The sequence below is a fragment of the Pyrus communis genome, chromosome 8, assembly GCF_041283825.1.
Source record: "Pyrus communis isolate YQ-2024b chromosome 8, ASM4128382v1, whole genome shotgun sequence".
Classification (NCBI taxonomy): domain Eukaryota; kingdom Viridiplantae; phylum Streptophyta; class Magnoliopsida; order Rosales; family Rosaceae; genus Pyrus; species Pyrus communis.
The window spans coordinates 17,729,297-17,749,217 of record NC_142572.1 but is presented as its reverse complement, the minus strand read 5'-3'; the positions used below and the strand labels follow the sequence as shown (position 1 = coordinate 17,749,217).

General features: G+C 40.1%; 1 protein-coding gene across 1 annotated transcript; it reads right to left on the bottom strand.

Annotated features, from left to right (window-relative positions):
- Nucleotides 1-16,753: 16,753 nt before the first annotated feature.
- Nucleotides 16,754-19,532, bottom strand: LOC137716935 (cytochrome P450 81Q32-like). The gene is made up of 2 exons (XM_088699204.1): nt 18,615-19,532; nt 16,754-17,987 (listed from the first exon to the last, which is right to left on the bottom strand). Exons 1-2 carry the CDS (start codon nt 19,512-19,514, stop codon nt 17,367-17,369), a joined length of 1,521 nt encoding a protein of 506 aa, XP_088555330.1. The 5' UTR covers nt 19,515-19,532; the 3' UTR covers nt 16,754-17,366.
- Between the last annotated feature and the right edge of the window lie 389 nt (nt 19,533-19,921).

Here is a 19,921-nt window from a genome sequence, read left to right as displayed (position 1 = left end):
GAGTATTTTTCTATCAATTTTAGGTACGGCCATATCAAAGAAGCAATTTGAAACTCGTATTTGTCGTCAAAAGAATTTAGTTATGGATGAATTGGTTTGTTCATATTTGTCATGCAGTTTGATTCAGTTTTTTTTTATCAAGTTCTTTCTTTTTATCGTCAATTGATAGTTATATATATAATTAGAGTCTCGTGATCTCATGATATTCTTATGTAATCATTTTTTTTTTTTTGGGCTTATGCTCTGTGGTCAACAACAAACTCCTCAAAATTCAGGGTCTCACACAAATCATACTACCATTGTAACAATAATGTCATAAAAATTAAATTCAAATTGCCTGATTCGTATGTTGGAAATCAAACTAAATTAAAACACTATGGAAGGAATTTAGTAGGTTGTAGGTAATGAAGTCATCTAACCAAATGTTAATATTATTGAGTTTCGATTTGCTCACTGTACTCACGAGAATGGTAAATTAAAGCTTCAATTATATAATGTGAAACATACAAGAACATAGAGTCAAATATATTAAATATAATGTCGAACATACATGAAATTAGAGTAAAGACAAATTTATTATTTATCTTGAACAAAATAATATTTTTCACGAATTGAAACATAGGATTCTATCTTCTTTGTGGATGGATAGGCACAGTGTAGACGCCGCAAACACTATCAGCTGACACACCGCCCCCTTACCTATTCTCATGTATCCATCTTCGTCCTAGTCAGAACTCCAGGAATTTTTAAAATCAATATTCGCGACCATCTTCAGACTGTTCATCGACTATTACAAGATCAGGGTCAATTGGTTTACCATCACCACAGTATTCTGGGTAGAATACCTCTCAAGTATGCCATTTAAAATCGGTATTGTTTGCCATAACTCGGACTAGGACAGGTTGTATGGATACGATCCAGACCAACTTCTCTTTGTATAGATGCATATGTTCGTATGCCTACCAATAATGAAGAGGAGTTTGCTTGGATAGTGTCCATGCAACATGTCTAGTTTGAGTTAGGGCAAACAATACTAATTTTAAGCAGCATACTGGTGAGGTATTTGACCCAGAACATTGTGGCGATGGTGGCGATGGTAAACCAATTGACCATGAACTTGTAATATAGTCGGCTGTGACAAGACGGAAGATGGCCTCGAGTATTGGATTTTGAAAAATTCTTGGAGTTCTGACTGGGACGAAGATGGATACATGAGAATGCTTAGGGGGAGGTGTGTCAACTGATGGTGTTTGTTACTCTGACCCCATCTATCCACAGATCTATATATTTCAATTCTTGAAAAGTATTACTTTTAAGAGTATTATCTTTTGTCTAAGATTAAAGAATAAATTTGTCTTTTGACTTTATGCTCATGCGGTAGATTTATTTTACTATATTCAAATTATAGCGAGCAAATCCAACTCAATACTAATTTTTTATTTTATTTTTTTATTTTGTTAAAAAATATATTTTGTTAGATTAGATGTTAGATTAGCCACTGACAAAATTCGAACCCACGCCGTCATGCAATGGTTCAACTTTTTCCACCACTGTGGTAAATGACCACTTGCCTAACAAACAAGGGAGATAAGAAATAACTCAATAATAATTACGTGATTAGATGACTTCATTACCTACAACCCCCAATTCTTCCCGTAGTGTTTTAAATCAGTTTGATTTCTATATATAGGAATAAGGCAATTTGAATTTAATTTCTGTCACACTATTATTGTGACATCCCACATCGCCCAGGGGAGTGATCCTTATATGTATATTCCCATCCTTACCTAGCACGAGGCCTTTTGGGAACTCACTGGCTTCGGGTTCCGTAGGAACTCCGAAGTTAAGCGAGTGTCGCTCGAGAGCAATCCCATGATGGGTGACCCACTGGGAAGTTGCTCGTGAGTTCCCAAAAACAAAACCGTGAGGGAATGGTAAGCCCAAAGCGGACAATATCATGCTACGGTGGTGGAGCGGGCCCGGGAAGTGATCCGCCCCGGGCCGGGATATGACAATTTGGTATCAGAGCCTAACCCTGGTCGCGTGTGTGGACGTCGGGCCCCTAAGGGGGGTGGATTGTGACATCCCACATCGCCCAGGAGAGTGATCCTTAAATGTATATTCCCATCCCTACCTAGCACGAGGCTTTTTGGGAGCTCACTGGCTTTGGGTTCCGTAGGAACTCCGAAGTTAAGCGAGAAATGGGCTAGAGCAATCCCATGATGGGTGACCCACTGGGAAGTTGCTCGTGAGTTCCCAAAAACAAAACCGTGAGGGAATGGTAAGCCCAAAGCGAACAATATCGTGCTACGGTGGTGGAACGGGCCCGGGAAGTGATCCACCCCGGGTCGGGATGTGACAATTATTAATTATAATGTTGAATTTTGTGGACTTATTGGAGGATTATAGAACTTTGGGGGTATTATGTTTGGATTTTTAAATTCACTATTTCACGAAGGAAGCCAATTTTGTATTTTCTTTTAAGGTTTTAATTACAAGCCGACTTGTCATAGTCTTAGGCTTGCTTAGGAAAAATGCTTTTAAATACTGGAAGTATGTTTTAGAGAAAATGTTTTGAAATCAATTCTTAGTAAAAATTGTGAAGTCTAGATTTAATAGTTTTTAGCTTCAAAGTTAGCATTTTTATTTTTGAATAGTCATTTATTTTTGGTGTAAGCCTGTCATCTAGATTGTTTAGCTGAGGTAGTTTGAAGCCCTGAGAAACTTCAAAGTGAGGAGACTGATTAATGAATTTAAATATTAATTTTCAATATTATGAAAATTCTTATGTACTACTTAAGTTTAATGTTTTTGAAACTAGCAATTTCAATGAACCATTCTATTTTAACACAATAATTAGTCCGTTATTTTTATAAATAAGTAATAAACTAAATACATATAAAGAAAAAAAAAAAAGAGTAAAATTTTCATAATACCCAAATTATCATTCTCCTATTAAGATCTCAAAAAAATAACAAAGTCACAAAAAACCCCCACATAATGGGTGTTCATTCATTATTTTTTTTTAAATATATTGTAATAAAAACACAATTATATTTAAAATAATTAAATTAAAAATATAATAATAAAAAGAGCAATTGTCTCACTTGTAAGAGTATGTCAAGAGACTAATAGATAGTAAAGTACTATCGTATTTTTGTAAACAACGATTTTGTCATAGGTTATTGGTGTAAGCAACGAATTGATTTTCGTTGCCTATAATATTCCACCACGACTGTGAGTTCTTGCATATTAAAGTGGGTAACGTATGCTCAAGTTGTTGAGCATCATTTTTGCAACAATTATGCATGGCGTCGCGGATAATTAATACCAAACGCAACGATGGGGGCAGCGGCGGAAAAACGTGGCGTATACCCTTCGCAACCAATTCTAGACTTTTAGAACAACTATTGATTGTTTTCTATCACAAATTTTCTTGTAGTGGGTGTACCTGTAGTTTCTGTAGAAACTGAGAATGTGGAGGGAGGGAGGGAGGGAGGGAGGGAGGGAGGGAGGGAGGGAGGGAGAGAGAGAGAGAGAGAGAGAGAGAGAGAGAGAGAGAGAGAGAGAGAGAGAGAGAGAGAGTAAAATAAGATTGTGATTTCCTTAACATCAACAAATCATTACACAAGGAGAGTAAAATAAGATTGTGATTTCATTAACATCAACAAATCATTACACAAGGTATTTATACATAAATATCATATCCCAACCATATGTGCCAGCTAAGCATAATGTACAACTAATCATTAACCATGCTAAGTTTAATAGCTAAGTAAACATCTAATCTGGTACATTGTTGATGTGAGAGGTTGTACTCTCAACACACCCCCTCAAGCTGAAGGTTGGAGACTGAACTGAGAGCTTGTGAATTAGATCTGCAAATTGATCAGCAGCTAAAGACTTGGTTAAAATATTAGCAATTTGAAGAGCTGAAGCAACATGATACACACCAATATGACCAAGTAAAACTTTCACCCAGATGTAGTGATAATCAATTTCAACATATTTTGTCAATTTCAACATGTTTTGTCCTAGCATGGAAAACAGGATTGAATGCAAGCGCAATTGCACTTTTTGTTGTCACAATATATGGCAGGAGTCTTTAACAAAGGAAAGGAGATATCCTGTAGAATTTTGCACACCCAAGTTATTTCAGCAGCAGTTTAAGCAAGAGACCTATATTCTGCTTTGGTTGACGATTTAGCTATTGTTGCTTGTTTCTTAGCACTCCAAGAAATGAGATAAAAGCCTAGAAAAACACAATAACCACTGGTGGATCTTCTATCCACAGGATAACCTACCCAATCTACATCAGACCAAGCAGTGAGGCATTGAATGCCTTTAGTGAACCAAAGACCAGAATCAATAGTGCCCTTGAGATATCTCAAAATACGCTTGACTGCCTGAAGATGAATAGTTCTTGGAGAATGCATATGTTGACAAACTTGATTGACAGCAAAGGCTAAATCAGGCCTTGTCTATGTGAGATACTGTAGAGCACCAACTGTAGACCGCTAAGAAGTAGGATCAGATAAGAGAGTGCCTGAGTGATCAAGTTCTGAGGCAGACACAGGTGTTGCACAAGGTTTAACTCCAATGATGTCTGTTTTCTTGCGTAAATCTAAAGCATACTTAGATTGGTGCATAAACAGACCCTTGGATGACCTTTGAACTTCAATGCCTAAGAAATAATGAATATCTCCCAAATCCTTAATAGGAAACATAGCTTGAAGTTTGGAGATGATGGATTGACACTCAGTGGTTGAACTTCCAGTGATGATTATATCATCAACATAGACCAAGATGAAAGTAATGGAAGTATCTTTTCTAATAAAGAGACTTGTATCATAGTAGGAGGAACTAAAACCCAAAGAGACAATAGCATTGTAGAAGGCTTCATACCAAGCTCAATGAGCTTGTTTAATACCATAGAGTGATTTCTTAAGCTTGCAAACATGATGAGGTTTGGAAGGATCCACAAAACCAAAAGGCTGGATCATGTACACATGTTCTTTTAAATGACCATGCAGAAAAGCATTACTTATATCCAATTGATGTACAAACCAATTATAGGTGACTACAACAGATAGTAGAATCCTGATAGTAGTAGGTTTTGCAACAGGACTAAAGGTTTTTAAGAAATCCAAACCTTCATGTTGATGAAAACCTTTGGCAAAGTCTTGCCTTGTACCTTTCAATGGTACCATCTGGTTTGTGTTTAACTTTGAAAACCCATTTGCAACCTACAAGGTTGTAATTGAAGTTGTGTGGAACCAAATCCCAAGTTCCAGTTGATTACAAGGCTTGAAATTCAGATTGCATAGCTTCCATCTAGTGAGCATGCTTGGATGCTTGGAGAAATGTAGATTAAGTAGATGGTAACTTTGTGAGAGGATCAACCGTGGAGGAAGGTGGTGTTTGGTTACAGTAAACACCTTGGGTTTATGAATGTCTGTCTTTGCTCTTGTAACTATTGGATGAGTATTGATAGGAGCTAAAGGTTGTGAAGAAGATGGTTGAGAAGCAACTGAGGTAGATAAAATAGGATGAGATGACTCTATGTTTGAAGAAGTTGTTGATGAGGAACTCGATGCCTCTAGGGGAGTTGCAGGTGTAAGAGGCTTTGTAGGATACACAACATAGGCAGTGGAAGAGACATAGAAGCAATGTTGTGATGATGTGAACATGTATTCTGAATTGAGACATGAAAAGTGAGATGTTGATAAGGAAACACAGATTCATCAAGTACTACACATGTCTCGAAATGTAGAGCCTATTAGTGACATGATCGAAGCATCTATAACCACTATGATTCAAGCTATAACCCAGAAATACACACTGTTTACTCTTGGCATCCAACTTGTCACTTGCATACGGTTTTAGCCAGGGATAACAAGCACAACCAAAAGTCTTTAAGGTATGATACTTGGGAGAGGCATGAAATAGAAGTTCCCAATGACTGATCACAGAAGACTAAAGAGGTAATCGATTAATAAGATATATATCAGTTTGGAAAGCTTCAACCCAAAACTTTGCAGGTAAACCATGTGAGATAATAGGATTCAGCCCATTTCAACAACATGACGATGAAATAGAAGTTCCCAATGACTGATCACAGAAGACTGAAGAGGTAATCGATTAATAAGATATATATCAATTTGGAAAGCTTCAACCTAAAACTTTGCAGGTAAACCTTGTGAGATAATAGGGTTCAGCCCATTTCAACAACATGACGATGATTCCTCTCTGCACACCCATTTTGCTCAGGAGTGTGAAGATCACTCAACTGATGGGTGATAACTTGATCATTAAGAAAGCATTGTAATGATTTGTTTAGAAATTCATCCCATTAATCAGATCTTATACATTGAACTTTGAGCTCAAGTAAAGTTTAAACCTTTAAGATAAAAGTCTTGAGAGTGGAGAAGACATCAAACTTGAAGTATAGAGGATAAAGCCAGCTATATTTAGTAAAGTCATCCACTATTATTATGTAAAACTTGTATCCAATACATGAGGATGTGGGAGAGAGACCCTATACATCAGTGTGAAGTAATTGAAGTGGCCTAGTGGATGTACAAGGTAAAGCTGTAAATGGCAGTCTATAAGCTTTGCCTAATTGACTAGCTGTGTACACAGACAATTTATTAACATAACCAATTACAGGCAGATGATTTTTATTCACCACAGAACTTAACATGCCACTAGAAGGATGTCCAAGGCGTTGATGCTAAATCTAGAAATCAACCTTAGCAATCATCAGAGTAGTTGGTGAGATTGCAATCCCATATACACCATTTGAAGCATTCCAGTAGAAGGGGTACAAACTTCCTTCATTAGGGCCTTGTAAAAGCATATTCGCAGTTCTTAGGTCCTTGACATAGAATCCAAAATGATCAAATGTCAGAGCACACCAATTGTCATATACAAACTTGTAAACAGAAAGCAAATTATAAGATGCCTGAGGAAGTAAAAGCACATCATTTAATCTAAAGGTAACATTATTTGTGCGAATGAGAGCAGATCCAGTATGAGAAATGCACATACCTTTTCCATCACCAACAAACAGTTGATCATTGCCAAAGTATGGAATTGCAGAATTGAGTGCAGAAGGGTAAGTGTGACATGATGAGATGCATCACTATTAGTAAGCTAATAGCTAGGAGAGGCAGAGGCATTCATAGCAAACATTGCAATAGGAGCCTATGCATTTGATTTCGAGGAAAATTGAGAGAGACGATTGCATGTAGGAGCCTAGTGACCATATTGAAGACATAGTTGACATTGAACAGAGCGCCCAGAGGAGTTAGATTAACTAAATGTCTGACGAGAAGGGCCAACACCAAGAATACCACTAGAGTTGTTGTGATTCCAGTTGCTAGGTTTGTTTCCCCCAAAATTACGATTCTGATTGTACTGATGTCGATTTTGGAAATGACCACAAGAATTACCTTTATTCGACTGAGCACCAGAGGTGTTAGATTGTGCCACATAAGCATGAAATGGTGATGGTGCAGCGGATGAGGAAAAAGCTCTGGTTTTGCGTTTTTGAAGCGAGATCTCTTTGCTCAGTAGAAGGCCATGAAATTCATCATCTGTCACAGACTCATTACTAGTCTCAATAGAGTCAACAAATAACTCATAGTCATCAGGAAGACTAGATAAAATGTATGCAACGAGATCAAATTCAGAAATTGGTTCACCAGCAGCAGCAAGTTTATCAAAGATATCTTTGATCGAATTAAGATAATCAGTCATGGAAGAGTCACCTTTCTGAATCGTTTGGATCTTCGATCGAAGGTTGTGAATATATGTGCGTGAAGCACTAGAGAACTGCCGCTCAAAAGACTGCCAAAGGGAACAAGAGTCTTCCATTCCAATAGTCAAAGGAAGAAGATCTTCGAATAGCGTTGAGTTAATCCAGATCATCATAATTTGATCACGCTTGCACCAGGTCTCATATAGAGGATTGAGAACACGAGATCTAGAGGAATTAAGAACAAATTCAGGAGGGCAGAAGATCCTTACCATTGACGAGGCCAAGAAGCTTGAAATGCTTCAGTACAGGAATGAAGAGACTGTGCCAAGTGATGTAGTTCTGATGATTAAGCTTTGTTGGAATCATTCCAGCAACATTTGCAATGGAAATCGATCCAATCGACATGATCGAAGGATTAGAGATCTCGATGGGAGGGAGATTCATTGGGGAATTAGGTGAAGAAGGAGAATTGGAAGAGTTCGCAGCAGTCACCATAACTTAATTTAGTGAATTGAGGATGAAAAGAAAGAAATCCAATATGCAACAACCTGTTTGGGAGATAGGAATATTTAAGAAACGCAAGAAAGTTTCAAGAAAGAGAGGGAAGCGGAGGATCGAAGTCGGTTAGACAATGGTGATGATACCATGTAGAAACTGAGAATCTAGAGAGAGATTTTGGTTATAGAGAGAGAGAGAGAGAGAGAATTGTAGAGAGAGAGTATAATAAGATTGTGATTTCATTAACATCAACAAATCATTACACAAGGTATTTATACATAAATATCCTATCCCAACCATATGTGCCAGCTAAGCATAATGGCTAAGTAAACATCTAATCTGGTACATTGTTGCTGTGAGAGGTTGTACTCTTAACAGTTTCATCACGAGTGATCCCTTCTTCGTCTATGATGCATGAAAAAGCCGATCTTGGGTTACCCCGTGGGAGCCATTACCACCGTCTATCTTATCAGCCCACCAGTTGTTGGGCAGAAAGCGAAACCAACGGTTTTCCCCAATAAATTATGTAAACGCTTTCAACGGCTGCCACTGCGGCAAAAGGCCAGCAAGAACCTGCGCCACGATAGAAATGGTCAAGGCCTCCCTCAAAATTACAACATTTCACAAAGTTACGTTTTACTTCAATGTCAAACATGATGTTGCAAATGCGAGTCCCAACTTTTTTATGACGTGGATGAAAAACTTTTTGGACGTGGATATGGGTTACAGATCTGGAGTCTCTAGGCACATTGCGAGGAGTTGGCGGAGAGAGGGAATGAGAAATAGATGGATGATGGAGGTAGGTCATGAGTGAGTTGTGGTAGCTGGGGGTGGGCTTTGACGGCAAACCAGAAGACGCTACGTAGTCAAGCATATCTGGACGGAGAAGATGAACATTCAAATTAAAGAAATTGCAAATATTAATTAATTACAGATGGGCTCACCATCTTGTTAAATGAGATCAGTATGCACTGAGATCAGTATGCACATGCAGTGCAGAATCCTAGTCAGCAAGCATGGGTTGAGATCATTATGCACATGCAGTGCAGAATCCTAGTCCGCAATCATGGGTGTATATAAAACTAGAGTCATCATTGCCATAAAGGAATGACAGCAAGGAGGACATGTGATTGCTGTCTGAAGGACAGCAGGAGGACATTTTATTATTGCTTGCTATTGCATCCGAGTGTTGTTACTGTGCTGCTGCATGTGTGGCGTGCAATCACTTGTATTTTTAAATTTTAAAGTTTGTATGTTGTAGTGTATATAAAAAGCCTTCCCGTAAGGCCTGGGGGAGGATGATTAATTATTCAAATCAGAAAGTATTACATGGTATTGAGCCTTTTTTTGTCTAACGACATCGATTCTCCTTTTCTTCCCACGCTTCAATGGCTGAGAACAATGTTGTCCCCTCCTCCTCCGCTTTCAACTCTACTTCCCCTCATCCGTTCCACCCCTTCACCACTGTCGTTAACATCAAACTTGACAGGACCAACTACCCACTGTGGTTGGCCCAAATTCTCCCAATTCTCAAGAGCAGAGATCTGATGGGATATGTTGATGGAACGATGGAGTCTCCTCCCAAGCATCTGTCGGGTGTAACAACTGTGAACCCTGCGTACACTGCATGGGTCCAACAGGATCAAATGATCCTTAGTTGGATCAATGGCTCGTTGACGGCTTCTGTCCTGTCTATCGTGGCGAGCAAGCGGACTGCTCGAGCCACCTGGGAAGCACTCGAGCAACGATATACCTCTACTTCACAAAACAGGATTTTGTTTCTGCGAAATGAATTATTGCAGACGAAGAAAGGTGATCTTACTGTGGCCGATTACCTTGATCGCATAAATGCGATTGCTGACAACCTTGCCCTAGCAGGGCAACCAGTGTGTGATGATGAACTGGTCCAGATTGTGTTAAACAACCTAGGACCAGCCTTCGAGATGACTGTCAGTGCTGCTCAAGCTCGTGATTCTCCAATCACTTACCCTACTCTTGAGGCACTGTTGTTAACTATTGAGCGTAGAATGACTGCGTACACTGCTCCATTGGTAGAATCTGCGCAGGTCAATGCTTTTGTTGCTTCTCGTGGTCGAGGTGGTGGCCGCACTCGAGGGACTGGGAGAGGTGCTTCTTCATCCTATCGAGGTAACGTGTTCAACCAACGAGGCAATGGCCCTCGAACCGACAACAACTCTCGCACCATGCCATGTAGTGGAGAGCGGGTTGTCTCTAGTGGTGAGAGAATTGTTTGTCAAATCTGTGGCAAACCAGGTCATCCGGCCCTTGATTGTTACAATAGGATGAATGCTGCGTTTGAAGGACGAATTCCCACTCAACGCCTTGCAGCCATGACGTCTGCCCCTGTCACTCTCAACAAACAACAGAATGGTACCTGGCTGTTGGACACTGGCGCAAATGCTCACATAACTCCTGAGATTCAGAACCTTGTTAACCCTAAAGAGTATAATGGTAATGAAACTATTGGGGGTGTAGGTACTGGCTCTGGCATTTCTATCTCTCATTCTGGTTCAAATAAATTACATACTCCAACTTGCTCGTTTGACATGCATAATATCCTTCATTGTCCCTCTGCCTCCCAAAATATACTTTCTGCGCATAAGTTCATTTTGGACAACAATTGCTATCTTCTAATCTTTCCCTATTATTTCCTTGTTAAGGACCTCAAGACTCGGAAGACGCTTTTCCGAGGGAGATGTGAGAATGGATTATATCCATTTCCATGTGGCACTGGACAACTCAAACATCCAATTTCAGCATTTGTAGGCCTTCGGTGTTCGGTGAATACATGGCATGCAAGACTAGGTCACCCTGCCACTTCTATAATTAAGTTTTTAATTTCCAATAAATTGGTACCAATTCACGGAACTTCAAATGTAAGTTTTTGTCAGTCGTGTCCCTTAGGCAAGAGTACAAAGTTACCTTTCAAATTGTTTGAGTCAATGTCTCAATTTCCTTTGCAACTTCTACACTCTGATGTGTGGTGTTCTCCCATTAATTCTAATGAAGGTTTTCGTTATTACGTTTTGTTTGTGGATGACTACTCTCGTTATTCTTGGATCTTTCCTATGAAAAACAAGAGTGAAGTGTTCGAAATCTTTGTTACATTTAAGGCCAAAGTTGAAAAAATGTTTGATTTGTCCATTAAAACCCTTCAATGTGATGAAGGTGGCGAGTATAAAAGCCATGCCTTTCAAAAATTTCTCAATGATAATGGCATTTCACAACGATTTTCTTGTCCTAAACACCCTGAACAGAATGGAATTTCCGAGAGAAAACATCGACACATTATTGAAACAAGTATAGTCATGCTTTCACAATCTCACATGCCCAAAAATTTTTGGTTTGATGCCTCTTCCACGGCAGTTTACTTGATAAATCGTTTGCCAACTAAACTTTTGTCTTACGCATCCCCTTATGAGAAACTTTTTCAAAAAAAACCAAAGTATGATGTTTTAAAGGTGTTTGGTTGTCGATGCTTTCCTTGGTTAGTGCCTTATACACAAAATAAACTTCAACAAAAATACAAAGCTTGTGTTTTCTTGGGTTATTCACTGAATCATCAGGGCTACAAGTGCTTGGATCTGTCTACAAGACGCATTTATGTGTCTCGCCATGTCCTATTTGATGAGGACTGCTTCCCTTTTCAGGGACTCACATCTTCTTCAGAAAGCGTCACATCTTTAGGTACCCTTCTGACCCCAGATCTCTTATTAACATTTGACACCCTTAGCAGATCTAGTTTGCATCCACCACTTAACCCTAATCCAACCACTCTTGCCACAGGACTCTCTCCAACTGACACCCATCCTAACCCTATTTCATCTCAACCTTGTCCTACAATACCTGTGCCATCCCCTATTATCCAGTCTGTTGCACCATCAAATGAGCAAGTCGCTGAACATTTTGAACCTGTGCTCCCTGCTACTCCTGATGTTCCACACTATCAAGTTACTACTCGTTCCAAGTCAGGGATTCATAAACCCAATCCCAAATATGCCATGCATTTAACTGTTGACACGTTACCTGTTGAACCAACGTGTTTCAGTCAAGCTGTTAAGTATCCGGAGTGGAGAAATGCGATGAGTCAAGAATTTAATGCATTGCAGCGATGTGGAACTTGGAGTTTGGTTCCCCATCATTCCAACATGAATTTGCTTCCTAACAAGTGGGTGTTTAAGTTGAAGAGACGTGCAGATGGTACGATTGAACGACATAAAGCAAGGCTTGTCGCCAATGGGTTTCATCAACAGGCTGGAGTGGATTACAGTGAGACCTTTAGTCCTGTTGTCAAGCACAGTACGATCAGGCTTGTTTTAAGTCTTGCTGTGTCTAACAAATGGCAGGTCAGGCAGCTTGACGTGCAAAATGCGTTTCTGCATGGGTTTCTGAAGGAAGAAGTTTACATGCGCCAGCCGCCAGGGTTTGTTGATCAGCAATTCCCAAATCATGTGTGTAAACTTCAACGTAGTCTTTATGGTTTGAAGCAAGCGCCCAGGGCTTGGTTTCAGAGGTTCTCAGATTTTTTGCTCGAACTAGGGTTTCAGGAATCCACATGCGACTACAGTTTATTTGTGTTCAGACACAACGGTGTGTATTTGCTTCTCCTAATCTATGTGGATGACATACTCATCACAGGCAATAGTTCTCACCAAATATCCCGATTGATTCAGCGCTTGGGTACGTTGTTCTCCATGAAAGACTTAGGAACCCTTCATTATTTTTTAGGGGTTGAAGTCAACTATTATGGGACTGCTATGCATCTCTGTCAATCTAAATATGCATTGGACTTGCTATCTCGCACCAAATTTACTGAAGCCAAGCCTATATCTACTCCCGTCTCATCCGGTCAAAAGCTCAGTGCGCATGGGGGCGAACTGTATGACAAACCAGATGTGTATCGTAGTGTGGTTGGAGCACTACAATACCTAACAATTACACGCCCATATTTGTCCTATGCTGTCAACCAAGTATGCCAGTTTATGCATGCTCCCCAAACAACTCACTGGATGGCCGTCAAACGGATTTTACGATATTTGAAGGCCACGCATACTCATGGTCTACTCTATAAACCTGGACCTACTCAACTCAGTGCTTTCTCTGATGCGGATTATGCAGGGAATCCGGATACTCGTCATTCAACTGGAGGCTTTTGTATATATCTTGGTTCCAACCTTATATCCTGGAGTTCAAAGAAGCAGAAGACTGTTTCTCGGTCTAGTGCTGAAGCCGAGTACAGGCAGTTGGCATACACTGCGGCTGAGCTCTCTTGGTTAAGATCATTATTCAAAGATCTGCATTTGTATTTGGTTCGTCCTCAAATCTGGTGTGACAATATATCTTCCATCGCTCTCGCGTCTAATCCAGTTTTTCATGCACGAACTAAACACTTGGAAGTTGACTATCACTATGTACGGGAGCAGGTGGTTCGTGGGCAATTATTGGTTAATTATCTTTGTTCGCAAGATCAACTTGCTGACTTGTTTACCAAAGGTCTGTCTTCGTCTCGGTTTAAGTTCCTTGTCTCCAAGCTTCCTGTTGTTCCACAACCTGTCAGCTTGCGGGGGGCTGTTAAATGAGATCAGTATGCACTGAGATCAGTATGCACATGCAGTGCAGAATCCTAGTCAGCAAGCATGGGTTGAGATCAGTATGCACATGCAGTGCAGAATCCTAGTCCGCAAGCATGGGTGTATATAAAACTAGAGTCATCATTGCCATAAAGGAATGACAGCAAGGAGGACATGTGATTGCTGTCTGAAGGACAGCAGGAGGACATTTTATTATTGCTTGCTATTGCATCCGAGTGTTGTTACTGTGCTGCTGCATGTGTGGCGTGCAATCACTTGTATTTTTAAATTGTAAAGTTTGTATGTTGTAGTGTATATAAAAAGCCTTCCCGTAAGGCCTGGGGGAGGATGATTAATTATTCAAATCAGAAAGTATTACACATCTACCCCGCACAAACCCGCACCTCTTGAAGATGCTTGAAATCCAATCACCGAAAGCCCCAGAAACCAACAAGGAGAAAGCTCCATCATCCTCGAACAAGCAGCACACAAATCTGAACCACAAAGCAAATGAAACCTGTGGGAATAAAACATCACATAAGCAACAGTGCCAAAAACTTCACACACAAGGAAGGTGTGGTGTGAAGACCCGAGCCTCCAAAGCTCTACACACCTTCTAGTAAAGCCGCGAAAAGTGGTGGAAAGAAATGGATTTAGATCCAAAAATTTGCGGGATCAAAGGATGCTTGAGCGAACTGGGAGAGGTAGAAGATAGAATGAATGTAAACATGGAGGTGAGAAAACAGTAGGGAGAAAAGGAGGAAGGCAACTTATGAGGGCATACTGAAGTTCAACAAGGCAGGGAACGCAACTTACACCCTTGCTCAGAGAAATAGTTTAGGCTAAGGATGTAAATCGAGTTTCCTGTCTTGGTGAACTTTAGTATGCTCTCATAATTTTGCTTAAATTTTTTATATCTCTTTGCTTTCTCTTTGACTTTGCGTAGCTTCTATTTTGAGGCGGACTGGGATTCTTTTAACGAATCCCCTAATATATATGCCTAACAACCCTCTACCAAGAACCCAAAGGACGTTCGGAAGCATGGGTCTCATGTTCTTTGTGGCAAATGACAGCAAAGACTGCTGGTTATATCAAATGACACAAACAACATGTCGCGAATTAGTGGTAAATTAATTGGATCATCTAAAGCTTCTAATTAACCAATTAAGTGTGGCTAATCATAAAAGCAACTGATCATCAGTTGACAACTGAAAACCTACGTTTAATACAATACTCCTACATTTACTAATGCCTTTTGAAGCTAAAGCATCATCGCTTAGATTCACCTCAGCAAAACTAAGACAGAAGAAGCATATGGTATCTTGTTAGACAACTACTAATTAAGACAATACCGAAAAATGCGTAAACATAAGTGTAATCTTTGTTTCCAGATTATACAATATGAGGGGCGGTCTCATAATGTTTTACATAACAATTTTTGAAGTACTGTTTTGAAAAACAAAAGCGATAAATAGAATTTTATTTTTATGATTTGAGAATGCGTTTAGTGATGTAATCCAAGAATGATTTTTATAATATAAACATTGAAATCGTGTTTGGTAGTAATGGTGGTAGTGGTGGTAGAGATGGTAGTTGAGATGAGAGTGATGTTGATAGCATTAATGGTGATTGGAATGTGGTAATACTATTGACAATGATTATGTCAATAGTAGTGAAAAATGCAAATAAAGAACAAAAACTTGAAAAGTTAGAGGGGAACAAATTTAAAACGGGGTAGGGGCAAAGATAATTCCTAACCAAGGCAATCCAAGTCAATCTTTGATATTAGTTATGTCCAAGCCAATCCGTTGCATCCAACTGTCTCAAAGTACTGGGCAAGTTTGAAAAAAATCAACAGTGATTAGGTAAGATTAAGAAATCAAACGGTTTCCGAGTGAAATACCGGGAATACTATTTCCTAGAAGTACTTGTAAATATTAAGAAATGTTCAAAACCTGGCCAATCTCTCTCTCAGTCTCCCTATTCAACTCAGATGGACGCCTGAATTGCCGAAGATACCATGATCCGTCGTCACGGTGAGAGGGTGTTCGTCGTCACACTCACACTCATCGCCGTCGTCACGCTACTTGGCCTCCTCTTTGTTCTGAATCGACCCCGACACCGTTACGATTACCAACTGGGCGATGGGTGCCTGCTGCCGAGAAGGTCCGATCCCCATGTGGAAGAGATGGCGGAATTCGCGGTGGCGGAGTACAACAAACAATTCAACGGGGAGGAGGAGCAGACAAAGAAGTCTGTGTCCGGACATTTAACGAGGATGAAGATGCAGATAGTTGCCCCGGGGGGCATCAAGTATACGTTTCAAAGCGTAGATAGGCATCATCCGGTTGTGAGGTTTTACGAGGCTGTCGTGATCGAGATGAACTGGCTGAACTACAGAAAATTGGTCTACTTCAAAAAATCAAGGAGAGGCTTCTTTAATCAACTCGTTACAGACGTAAATTGGGATTGAAAGATTCAGAATTGTTTTTTGTTTGTCTCTCAATTCAGTTCATGTGTTTAGTTACGGGGTTCTTAATTAGCGACTGTATTCAATTAAGATTTTAAAAGAAAACAGTGAATTGTATCTCTTAATTTTATGTTCTAATAATCCATACATCACATATATATATATATGGAGATGCTGAAAATCCCTAGTAGAAGCTTGGCACAATTTGATTGGTTGATGAATCTATGCCGTAAAGCATAAACCCGTCATCCACCCCATATTATGACCAGTTGTTTGATTATACGATGTCAGGACAATATTTCAGGATCATACAATAATTTTCAATCATATATTAAGCATGAGATGGTTATAATAAAGAAGACAGAAGAATTTATATGTAACTCTTCAAATGATCATTTTTCAAGAACATGAGCAATCTCCATTGGAGTTCACTAGTGTTTGCTAATATATAAACCACACCCAAATCGCTCTCTTCCGCGCAGATTGATCCGAAAGGAAAATTTTGTGTGGCCTATGGAACAGTTAGGCAGTGGATTTGGGCACAAACTAGAGTTCAATGGCACTCATTCTCTATGGATACAACTATTCTCTTTCCACATCCAAAAAATAAAATCCTGTCAATCACACTAATAAAAAAATTTCACCAATCAACACCTTTGCTTCAGGAGTAGAACAATTTTTCCCACTCTGTATATCAGCATTGTACATATTTGACACACCTTATTCTCCTCCTCCATAAAGCTATGAAACACGGGGAAAGTCACCAGCTCCGCACCATCCCTATTTGTGCCTAAGCCCAACCTGCAACCACACTATCAGCGCCCTCTACTCACCGCACCCTCTATCAGATCAGATTGACCTACCACACCACCACCCTTCTAAACATGCAATCTTACAAAATGAATGAATGCTCCTTATCTGTCTCTTGGAGCAACATTTGATTAACCGGCCTTGTTATTAAAATAGCTAGCCGAGACTCGAGAGGTTTTAAAGAGACTCTTGGAGATGCTCTTAGTCGGTGAATAGATGAGGAGGGTGGGTAGTCTTATTGAAGTTGAGATAGCAGGGCAAACATTGTTGGGCGTGGCCTACACTTTGCAAGTAAAGGGTGAGCTTTAGGCATGGTGAGGCCAGTCCCTTCACTCATGTCCACCATTTCCTCACCAGTTCTCTCCCACTCAAAACACTGAAGCAAAGACCCTAATGCCAGCCCAACCATCCTTATTGCTAGTCCTTCCCCAGGACACCCCCTCCTGCCGGTCCCGAATGGCAACAACACAAAACCATCTCTTTCCCAGACGTTCAAAAACCTCTCTGGCTTAAATTGTCTAGGTTGTGCCCACAGCTTGGGATTGTTCTGTATAGCCCACGTGTTCACCAACAGCATTGCGCCACGTGGAACATGGAACCCTCCCACAGTGCACTCCTCCGATGATTCATGGGGCACCAACAATGGGTCTGCTGGGTACATCCGCAGGGTCTCGTTGATGATGCCTTGGAGGTAGGGAAGCTTGGGAAAGTCTGACTCCTCAATCAGCCTGCTTTCTCCGATTTGGATGTCGATTTCAGTTTGGGCTTTGGCTAGGGTTTCAGGGTTGTTGAGCAAGAGTGACAGAGCCCATTCCATTGTTCCAGCTGAGGTTTCTGTCCCTGCCGATAGCATCACCTATGTGTGCAAAAGGCCTTAAACGGTTAAAACCAAGCATTGTCATGTTGTTTTCACAAAGTTCTACTTTCATCCCTATATTTTCAATTGTGTCGAATTTGATGTGTAGTTTGCAAATTCTTCCAGTCCAAGGAAATCCATCATCTTTTGTTAATGTCTATGAGAATGCCGTATTCGTGGCACATGGCACATCGGAGGCTAGGTTTGATGGATTTTGTACAAGAAATCAACAGAGAAGCTGGCGGATGTTCTTGTTCTAGAAAATATGGATTTTGTACAAGAAATCAACAGAGAAGCTGACGGTTGTTCTTGTGCTAGAAAATCTATCAAACACACGTTTTTAATGTCTTTAGTTTTCACATAGTTTCTCTTTCATCCATGTATTTGGTCAAAGGACATGCGTCAACTTCTGTTTAATTATCTCGTGTGAAATTAAATAGAAGTTGACTGATATCCTCTGCATTGAAACAATTTCTGAACTGCAGGGAATAAATTTGTTTTGATGCAATCAAATTACTAGGACAAAAGCGAAACTTTGTGAAAACTATTGAGGCTAGAAACGTTTTTTTTCTTTTTTGGATGGTTTTCTATTGGAGTATTTCGTATAATTTGGTTGAGAGAGCTTACTTGTATCATGCCTCTTATGATTTCATTGCTATAATACTCGGGATCAGTTTCTTGCAGATCAAGCAAGACATCCACCATGGACTTGCTCCTCTGTTTAGAAACAGAGCCCCTCTGCAATTTTCTATGTTCTTCAATCAAATTTTGCATGAACTCATCCTTCTTCTTTTGCAATAACACCAACTTCTTCTCAAGCCCCGTTACTCCCAAATGCTTCAGAACCGGCATGAAATCTCCAATATTAGTAGCCCCACTCAACTCGAATGTCTCTATGACCATCTCTTTGAACAACTGAGCTTCCTCTGATTTCTCCGTTTGTTCCCCATAATACCGCTTTCCAGCAATCATCCTCATCAAAACATTAAGAGTCAGCTCAAAAAACGTTGACTTCATGTCTAAAATCTGAAACTCACCGGGTTTGGAACCTCGAAAAAGCCGGCTAAGCAGTGACCTGACTTCTTCCACACGGATGCCATAAAACATCTGAAGGCGGTGAGATGACAACAGTTCAATCGAAGCTATGCGTCTCATGTTGCGCCAGTGAGTGCCGTAAGAGGCCCAAACAAGGATGGTGTAGTTGTATCCAAGGTGTTTTCCAGCTAGCAGCCCGGGACGGTTGGCAAAATTGATGTCGTTTTTGGTGAAGCATTCCTCGGCAGCGGAGGGAGAGGACACAACAATGACGGGGCGCGATCCGAATTGAATGTACAAAACTGGACCGTATTTTTCGGATAGTTTGGCAAGTGTTCTGTGGAGGGGTTTCTTGATGAGGTGGAGATGGCCTATGATGGGCAAAGAGAAACCAGGGCTTGGTGGGAGTCTTTTGTTATATTTCTGCAAATAGTTTTTGAAGAAAAGGAGAATGGTGAAGAGCAAAATGTAGTGGTAGAATGAGGTTTCCATTGGTATGTTGAATATGTCTGCAACACTAATGTTAATTTATATAAGATCAGCAGACGTGGGCATAGTTACATTCGCTGGATGTGTGGGCACATGAGAAAGGATATGATAAGGACGAGGATATCCAAGGTAAAGTGGGAGTGACTTCAATCGAAGATAAATGAGAGAAAAGTGGTTAAGGTAGTTTGGACATGTGAACCAATGACCTATAGATGCTCCAATTAGAAGATGCAACTATGAGCCGGAGGCTTAGGTCAAAAGGGTTTGAGAAAGATCTAGTAAGAATTGGAAAGAGATTTTAAGAAAAGATATGGAGTACTTGAAGCTAAAAAAAGACTTAGTACAAAACCGAGCGCAATGACGTTATACAATTCATACAACTAACTCCATTAAGCAGAACAATGCTTGAT

Bases quoted from the DNA above. Each gene is read 5' to 3' on its own strand.
- LOC137716935 (XM_088699204.1), bottom strand. From the start codon at position 19,514: ATGGAAACCTCATTCTACCACTACATTTTGCTCTTCACCATTCTCCTT. The intron at 17,988-18,614 runs GTAAGCTCTCTC...TTGCACACATAG, and splicing joins TCATAAGAGGCATGATACAA to GTGATGCTATCGGCAGGGAC.